This window comes from Hoplias malabaricus, unplaced genomic scaffold (genome assembly GCF_029633855.1).
Source record: "Hoplias malabaricus isolate fHopMal1 unplaced genomic scaffold, fHopMal1.hap1 scaffold_102, whole genome shotgun sequence".
Lineage (NCBI taxonomy): Eukaryota > Metazoa > Chordata > Actinopteri > Characiformes > Erythrinidae > Hoplias > Hoplias malabaricus.
Window position 1 is genome coordinate 106,245 of NW_027101251.1, and position 10,000 is coordinate 116,244.

Below are 10,000 nucleotides of genomic sequence, written 5' to 3' on the forward strand. Positions count from 1 at the left end.
GTGTGATGCCCTGGTAAGTCCTTTCATGTATTGTTCCCGTGTTGTGATCACCTCTCCCTCTTGATCCTGACCCCACCCTTTGCACTCTTCTTTTATCTGTTTATCCCCTTTTCTGCCTTTCCTCTCTCCTCTCTCCAGCTCCTTTTCCTTCACTCTCCTATCGTTAAGTGTAAATCTACTTTTAAAAATTAAGCTGAATTCTACAAGGAACACTATTCAATACAAATCTCTTTTCCTTCCTAGATATGGGGCTTTTATAAGCAAGGATACAAGTGCAAAGGTAAGAGATAAGTACGAACATTTTGTCTGCACCACAACCATTGGAAAAGATAAGGTGTGAGGTCTCTGAATAAAGTGTTAAATTCTTGACTTTATTAAGCTCTCTCCTATCTGTCCCTGTGACTCTCACACACTCTCTGTGTCTATAATAAGAGGTGTGTGTTCACTGGCAATCTGTGCTTCCTCATTGAAAGACAGACAGACCAGCTTGTTTATAAAACTGGTCAGGCTAGGAGGTGTGTGTGTGTGTGTGTGTGTGTGTGTGTGTGAACACCAGGAATATATCACATCGTGCACCCTTAAAACTGATGGTTCTTCAATGGTTCATTATTAAAGAAAATGGTTCTATATAGAACCTTTAAGAGCTCTTTGCGTGACTAAACGGTTCTTTGTGAAAGAACCATCTATAGCACATTCTCCATCAATCTGAAGAACCCCTTTGTGATGCAAAGACCCTTTTAATGATGCAAAGCTGTAAAGGGTTCTAGATAGAACCATTTTGTAAGTGTGTATGAACCAAAACACGCTTACACACTCACATTGTGGGGACTTGTTTTCCACCTACTGCTCCCTACAATGTAAATCATGATATTTTAAGGTGAAGACATGTTTTAATGTTGGGTTAAGGTTAAGGTGGTAGTGCTTATAAAAGAGTTAATGGTCATTTTCCACCAAATGAATGGAAGTCTATGTAATGTCCCCACATTTCACAAATACAACACTGTGTGTAAACAGATGCAAAAAGCTGACATCCACAAAAATAAAAGTCCTCTGTCATTTTGGACGGCGTTTAATTAGATAACACTTTACTGATCATGAGGGAAATTGTATTGTCACGGTGCAGTGCATAGTGCACAAGAGAAGACATAAAGAAATGACCATAAATAGAGCAGGGATATAGAAGAGGTTTACAGAAGTAAAAATAGGTGTGGTACAACAGTGCTATGAACTAACATTAATATAATAAAAGTGAGGAGGATCTATATACCTATGAGTTCTGTATGTGACATATACAAGAGCAGCCTTAGCATGTAGCAGGTACTGAACTAAGAAACAAAAGTGATAAAATATGACATCACATATGACAACACAAGTGTGTATATATATTTAGCCTATTGTTGTTCAAATGTTGCTAATATTCCTAAGTTCTGTAAAAGTTATATCTTCATAATTTGAACACACCCTGGAGGGGGCGCCAGTCCTTCACAGGGCAACACACACTTACACATTCACTCACACACTCACACCTGCGGACACTTTTGGGTCTCCAATCCACCTACCAACGTGTGTTTTTGGACTGTGGCAGGAAACCGGAGCACCCGGAGGAAACCCACGCAGACACAGGGAGAACACACCACACTCCTCACAGACAGTCACCCGGAGGAAACCCATGCAGACACAGGGAAAACACACCACACTCTTCACAGACAGTCACCCGGAGGAAACCCACGCGGACACAGGGAGAACACACCACACTCCTCGCAGACAGTCACCCGGTGGAAACCCACGCAGACACAGGGAGAACACACCACAGTCCTCACAGACAGTCACCCGGAGGAAACCCACGCAGACACAGGGAGAACACACCACACTCCTCACAGACAGTCACCCGGAGGAAACCCACGCAGACACAGAGAGAACACACCACACTCCTCACACCAATTTAAGTGGGTTAAATTTCCAGGTTTTGCATAAACACACCTGTGGCCACGACGTTGTGATTTCTGTGTCATTTTTGTTAGTTACTACTTCACATTTTCATCTCACTTTCATTAGCCTCTTATCTCTGTCTTTCTCACTGATTCTCGTCACCTTCCATTTTCTGTTCTCTCTTCATCGTTCTCAGACTCTCCCTCCATCTCCAAACTCATGCTGGTGTCCATCACATTAGGTGTGTGTGTGTGCCAGTGTTCATGCCTCTGCCGTGTGTGTAAAAGCACATTCTTCTCTCCGGTCTTTCTGGACTTTTGCCCCACGTTTCTGCGCGCCCTGATGCCTTCGTCACTCCCTCGTTCCTCCTCTCATCCTCTTCCTCCACCTCTCCATCTCTTTCCCGCTCTCCCTCCTCCTTCACTACATTAAATCTTCCCCTTCCCCTATTTTATTTCTCTTTTGCCCTCACCAGCCCACCTCATTAGGTTAAACCTCTTTTTGTCCTTACCCATCTTATCCCCCCTGACTTTCCCCTTTTGTTTTTTTCCTCCTATAAACGCCCCCTCCCTGTCCCTCCTCTGTTATGCTCCCTCTGTCCTCTTCCTGCAGTGTGTGGTGTGAACTGTCACAAGGCATGTCGCTCGAGATTGGCAGTGGAGTGTCGAAAGAGGACAAAAAGCATCAGCCACGAAACGCCACCAGCTCTACAAGCTCGTTCTTACAGCTTTCCACTGCCGTCTAACACACCGGCTAATCTCCAGAACACAGGTACTCACCCCAAACACACTCACACCACTGATCGGCAGTTTGGTTTTGATAAGATCAGGATTTTTAAACAGCTATAAGCCACAGTCAACAAAGTGAACAGCAAGAACGCCACAACAGATTATGTGTTGTTTGTTTATTTAATCTTGTATTAGGCACCACCCACACAAATAATTTCAGAACTTAACTTTGACTAGACTGTAGACAAACAGCACATAAACATTGTCCTGCACACAAGCGTGCTACACTGTGTAGATGTAGTGCAGGCAGCTGCTTTGTGTAGGTCTACGTTGGTGCAGGCAGCTGCCTTCCTGATTTTACCTCGAAGGAGCTGTGTGTCAATGCAAACATCCAAAACATTTGCTCTGGACTTTATCTTTACTAGCACCCTAGTAACACCCTAGTCCAAGTGAGAGCATGTGTGAATAGAGCCGGTAATGTACCGGAATATCTCCTGCACAGGCGCCGTCCCCTGCCTAAAGCAGGCAGAACACGTCCAGCTGCGAGAACGCATTTGACACATACAATCTCCCGCTGTTCACTGCATGTTTTAAAGGACAATGCTGTGGACCCCACCCCCTCCTTTAAACCCCTCCTCTTGTGTGACAGAGCTAAATGAAGGTTTAATAAAACACCTATACTGTGGAAGGATACGTGGAGAGTTTAATGTTGCAGTCAGCGATCAGGGAATGCCTCTCATCCAATCAGATCACTTGATCAGAACTGACTATTGTTAAAAACCTTTTCATATTTGTAAATTCTGGTTAAGTTTATTAATTTCTCGGGAGATAATTTGTGTAATTCCCCACGCCACTTGTGAAATTCTCTCAGTCAGACAGTCCTTAAAGGTTTCATCTTTGGTGACCAATGTCTACGACTGAACTTTGAAGGTGTGGAAAAGGCCATAAAAGATTGGATATGTGAATGATTCAAATAATGAATAAGTGAATGGTTGTTTTCATTGGAAATTAAACACATGGAGGGTGGTCTCTGATATTTAAACAGCACTGTATGTTTGTACACATGTGATAGATTGCCAGATGACAGACAACAGTAATACAGCTTTGCGTCAGGACAAAACGTGCACACACAAACACACAAATAACAGGCTCACAATCTCAAACCTGTAGAAACTGTCAAGAATCAGGTGAGTCAGTACATTAAATTGCTTCCTTGTCCCTGTATGAGGTAGGTGTGTGTGTGTGTGTGTGTGTGTGTTTGTCTGTAAATTGGCTCTGGAAAGTTCCATATCACCCAGCAACAGCTAGCCTTATCTGTCACCCACAGGATCCTCTTTCTATTTCCAGTGAACCTCTCATCAGCCTAGCTTTATGTCAAATTAATGGTTTAGCTGCACGCCCCTGGGACAACGGATAACACAGCACAATGAGATGCTTCGTTATGTAGCTCTGGCTCATCTCCCACATCCTCCTGCGGTCAGTGAGTGAGGTGTAGGAAAGGTAACATCAGTGTGAGAGCAATGCACTTCGATATTTACTTCCAGGTTTGGGGCTCTTCTTCAGTGCTAGCCTCATTTGTCATTAACCCTTCATTCAAAGAGTGGGGCTCGCCTCTATAGTGTGACACAAAGGAATCGAAGGGACTGCAAAAAAATAAATATTTAAAAATACTCATCAATCTGATACTCACATTACTCCTTATTTTTCATGATCTAATGTAGTGACACTATGACACTAGTCAGAAATGTAGCATCAGTAAAGATCCTGGACAATGATGTGATTAGCATTAGCGGCAGTGCGAAAAGAAGTGGTGGACGGCATCACTTGCTTGTCCTCATCCTCGCAGTGTTGGTGTCACTGTGTGATGGGGGAGTTCAGCTGGAGATGACTAATGACTGGGTGAGAATTTAGCAGATAGAAAAATGCATATTTTATATATTTTATAGTTTGCTTAGCTTTCCATTGTCTTACATGAAAATAATGAAGTGCAGAATGTGTTCACAGAATTTCATCAATTGTGCAACAAATAAAGGTAAAGTTGAGAGATTGTACTTGCTCTTTCCTTCTAAGGGTTAACAAAAAAAAAAAAGAAATAAGCGCAATGGTTGAGTCTCTCTCTCTCTCTCTCTCTCTCTCCCTCTCTCTCTAGTGATTGCTGAGGAAGATATGGAGGCGGTGGGGGAAGGAGTGTTTGATGTTCACCTATAATCCAGGTACATCACATGTTCACAGATATCTAATGCTGATGTATATTTGTCCACATATCTTCATAAACCTTGTAATGTGATTTGGCATTAAACGCATGTAAATATTGATTTTCTATTTCAGAAACTGCGCTACAAACAGTGCTAACCATTTCATATTTTGTGATTAATATTACTGCAGATATGGTTGCACACACAGCCAAGCAAGTAAACAGCCGAGATCAACTGAAGACAAACCACTAAACCCTGTGCACAGGTTAGACGTCGAGGGTTTTTTTGTTGAAGCGGGTTTGTGGTTTAAAGTCTGACAGAGGATTTACAGAGAAACGAGTCTGGCCTCCTCCAATTTACACCTGATGTTTATCACACTGAGAACATGTAAAACTCTGAGAAAGACTGAAAGTTGCCCTGAGATGTGGCAACACGGGGCACTTCCTCCACCACGGGTCTGTTTGTAGCCTCAGCGAGCCTTTGGCCTGCACTTCCATTACAACTGAAGAGGCTGAGTGACTACCATCAGCAAGAGCCTACGACATCAGTCATCAGCATGCTGCCATCTACTGGAAGAAAACTGAAAGTGCACTACAGGCCACTGGCTGCTTGCATAAAACATCTTAAGGGTTTATCTAATGTTAAAAGTATGGAAGCCTGTTTCTGCCACATAAAATAATACAGAAAAGGGCCCCAGTTTTGATTTTTCATTACTATGCATTTTGCTATCTCAATATTTTGAGATACTAAGTCAATATATTGAGATTGTATACTATCTCAATATATTGACTTAGTATCTCAAAATAATGAGTTAGTATCTCAATATATTGACTTAGTATCTCAATATTGAGTTAGTATCTCAATATATTGACTTAGTATCTCAAAATAATGAGTTAGTATCTCAATATATTGACTTAGTATCTCAATATACTGACTTAGTATCTCAAAATAATGAGTTAGTATCTCAATATATTGACTTAGTATCTCAAAATAATGAGTTAGTATCTCAATATCCTGACTTAGTATCTCAAAATAATGAGTTAGTATCTCAATAAATTGACTTAGTATCTCAAAATAATGAGTTAGTATCTCAATATCCTGACTTAGTATCTCAAAATAATGAGTTAGTATCTCAATATACTGACTTAGTATCTCAATATATTGACTTAGTATCTCAATATATTGACTTAGTATCTCAAAATAATGAGTCAGTATCTCAATATACTGACTTAGTATCTCAAAATAATGAGTTAGTATCTCAATATATTGACTTAGTATCTCAAAATAATGAGTTAGTATCTCAATATATTGACTTAGTATCTCAAAATAATGAGTTAGTACCTCAATATATTGAGTTAGTATCTCAAAATAATGAGTTAGTATCTCAATATACTGACTTAGTATCTCAAAATAATGACATAGTATCTCAATATATTGACTTAGTATCTCAAAATAATGAGTTAGTATCTCAATATATTGACTTAGTATCTCAATATTGAGTTAGTATCTCAATATACTGACTTACTATCTCAAAATAACGAGTTAGTATCTCAATATATTGACTTAGTATCTCAAAATAATGAGATAGTATCTCAATATATTGACTTAGTATCTCAAAATAATGAGTTAGTATCTCAATATATTGACTTAGTATCTCAAAATAATGAGTTGATATCTCAATATATTGACTTAGTATCTCAATATTGAGTTAGTATCTCAATATACTGACTTAGTATCTTAATATATTAATTTAGTATCTCAATATTGAGTTAGTATCTCAATATCCTGACTTAGTATCTCAAAATAATGAGATAGTATCTCAATATATTGACTTAGTATCTCAAAATAATGAGTTAGTATCTCAATATATTGACTTAGTATCTCAAAATTATGAGTTAGTATCTCAATATATTGACTTAGTCTCTCAAAATAATGAGTTAGTATCTGAATATATTGACTTAGTATCTCAAAATAATGAGATAGTATCTCAATATATTAACTTAGTATCTCAAAATAATGAGATAGTATCTGAATATATTGACTTAGTATCTCAAAATAATGAGATAGTATCGCAATATATTAACTTAGTATCTCAAAATAATGAGATAGTATCTCGGAATATTGAGATAGCAATTTGCATATTAATAATTTTAAATTAGTGCCTTTTTTAAATTATTTTATGCGGCGGAAACGGGGTTCCATATAAAAGCTTAAAAGACAGTTTAAAAAAAAGTCTAAAACATAGTTTACAGTTGTTGTTTTTTCTGCTTCCCACGTTCCTTTTGAGGAGAGATTTTGAAATGCATTTTAAATAAAAAGGAAAAGACCAAACTATATTTAAGATGTTTTATATAAGCGCCCATAGGTGCTCTTCCCGTCTTTGTATTTGTTCCTTGAATGTGAGCGCTGTGTATTTTTTAAAAACACATTATACAGTTGTTATATCTTTTACTGCAGTGAACAGTTGCATCTCCTTCTCAACTATTACACATCTCAAGTTTAAAAATGCTGTGAACTGTGAAGTCTTTTCAGTCCAATGGGAGAAAGAGGGCAGAGCCCTATTAGGTAAGAATTAAGGGGGTCCTTTAATTGTACGTCCTTCCAGAACTCCTGAGGTGCTGAGATATCCAGAGCCTGATGTTTAAACTGCTCAGCTTGTGTTGTCCGCCGTTGACTGCATCTGCGATGTTTATGTGCTGAGAAAATGCAAAACAATGTAAAGATTAAAAATGAATACGTGTGAAATGCACTGTAACACTGGCATTTTGACAACTCTAAGTGCATTTCAGAGTAAACACTGTAGCCTGCGAAGTCTAAAGGATATTTTAGGGTTTATAAGGATAGAGCTGTATGTTTTATATTAGATGTTTTACAATTGTCACAACTCCAAACTCTTCCAGCACCTGAAATATGAATGTGCAAAGCCCAGTTGATATTGTCCTGAGAAGTGTGGCGCTGTATATATGAAGTGCACTGTATTTCCTCCCTGTTGCTGTTGTATTTAAAGTGCACTGTTGTTGCAAGTTATGCTAATTATTAAATGTCTGCTATCTCTTTTCTTTCCGCGTGTGCATCCGCAATTTTCACACCGCTCTGTGCCCAAGTCAGAGACATCCATTTAGATGTTTAAATCATATTATTAGGTATAAGGTTCTCTTTAAGATTAGATATTTTCCTATGACACCAGCAGCTTTCCAACATTTCTCAGTGCGGGGTCCTTCTCTCCGGTTCCACATCCTTTCAGACCCTGTGTGGAGGGGCTCTTCCCACAGTGGATGGATGAACTGGGACTGCTGTTGCTGTGCTACTTTCCTCCCTCGAAGGATAAAGCTGTAGGTGCTGTTTGTGTGATGGGGACATGTCTCTGACTTTAACACAGTGCTGTATAGATACTGTATGTGTAGCTTTGATTTTTATTACCCATTTAATGTTAAAATGCTCTTTGTGATGTGAAACTGTGGTGAAGACTGAGTTTATGCTTCTGTTGTTGTATTGATCTCTTCAGATCTTAATGTTCTCTCGATAGGTGAGGTGTCCAGCTCAGAAGTATAAGATCCGTCAGTCTCTCTCTCTCTCTCTCTCTCTATCTATTTCTCTCTCTCTCTATCTCTTTCTCTCTCTCTCTCTCTTTCTCTCTCTCTCTCTCTCTCTCTCTCTCTCTATCTCTTTCTCTCTCTCTCTATCTCTTTCTCTCTCTCTTTCTCTCTCTATCTCTCTCTCTTTCTCTCTCTATCTCTCTCTTTTTATCGCTCTCTGTCTCTTTTTCTCTGTCTCTCTCTATCTCTTTGTCTCTCTATCTCTCTCTATCTATATCTCTCTATATATATCTCTCTCTCGCGCTCTCTCTTTCTTTCTCTCTCTTTCTTTCTCTATCTCTCTCTCTCTCGCTCTCTATCTCTCTCTCCTTTCTATCTCTATCTCTCTCTTTCTATCGCTCTCTCTCTCTCGCTCTCTATCTCTCTCTCCTTTCTATCTCTATCTCTCTCTTTCTATCGCTCTCTCTCTCTCTCTCTCTCTCTCTCTCTTTCTCTCTCTCTCTCTCTCGCTATCTCTTTCTCTCTCTCTCGCGCTCTCTCTTTCTTTCTCTCTCTTTCTTTCTCTATCTCTCTCTCTCTCGCTCTCTATCTCTCTCTCCCTATCTCTCTCTCACTCTCTATCTCTCTCTCTCTCTTTCTATCTCTATCTCTCTCTTTCTATCACTCTCTCTCTCTCTCTCTCTCTCTCTCTCTCTCTCTGACACAGATAGTATGTACAAACTGTTTTAATGACAGATTAATTATAGATTTGTGCATGAAAGAAAAAAAAAAGGTTGTGCCCACTTTCCAGAAAACATTGATTTGGGCCAAAGCCAGTTTAGTTTAAAAATGTGAAATGAACAAAAGTAAAAGCACTGCAGGAATATAAAATAGCTGATGGATTACTGTTTAATTTACACTGCACATGTACAAAGCAAAACCGCTGCTTATTCTAATGTGAGTATGATTGATGAAGGCCACTCTTAAATGGAGAGTTGGTGTAGTTTATACGTCCAATCGTTAAAGCTTTGTAAGCAGCTTCAGCAGCGCGTTATTAGCTTTAGCAAGCAACAACTTAGCAATGCATTAAAGGCACTGCATGAATTTCAAAGCGCTAAATGGGTCTGAATACATTATGCGGTATGTACTTGTGTAACCTATTCATTCCTTTATTTTCCTCCACTTATTCAGTTCCTCCGATAACGGTTTGGACTGTCACTTGTTGGAAATGCACCTTTTGTGTCTGGTACAATGTGAATCAGACGAATATCAACCGCAGAATAAAAACAGCCGTCCGTAATTCAGGCCTCTGAAACCCTTCGTCGATATGTATTCATTCTAAACACATGCTTATCTTTCAGACGGTTCTGATGCAGCACTTTTCTTACAGCTGGGGGTCATTAGAGAGTGCACGTTCTGAATTCCTTCGCCGCCATTTAGCCAGCGCTCTATTGATCTGAAAAAGCTGAGACGAAGGCAGATCGAGAAAGATTCAGATAATTACGTGATGAATACGAGGGGAAAAAGCGACTCGGATTGTTAGCGCTGGAACAAAGTGACCTTGATGAGAGACGGTGAAAAGAGCTCCCTGAAAAGCGGCGCTCCGACAAGAAGCAGCGTGACCTCTGGAGGT

The 10,000-nt window shown here is 39.5% G+C and overlaps 1 protein-coding gene across 1 annotated transcript in view; it reads left to right on the forward strand.

Annotated features, from left to right (window-relative positions):
- Positions 1–5,641, forward strand: part of LOC136685450 (RAS guanyl-releasing protein 2-like) — a 25,953-nt gene extending 20,312 nt beyond the window's left edge. Inside the window, exons 7-10 of the mRNA XM_066659378.1 lie at positions 244–280; positions 2,542–2,700; positions 4,807–4,870; positions 5,043–5,641. Coding sequence (XP_066515475.1) covers positions 244–280; positions 2,542–2,700; positions 4,807–4,865 — 255 coding nt within the window. The 3' untranslated portion in view covers positions 4,866–4,870; positions 5,043–5,641. The remainder of the gene's footprint in view (positions 1–243; positions 281–2,541; positions 2,701–4,806; positions 4,871–5,042) is intronic.
- Positions 5,642–10,000: the final 4,359 nt, after the last annotated feature.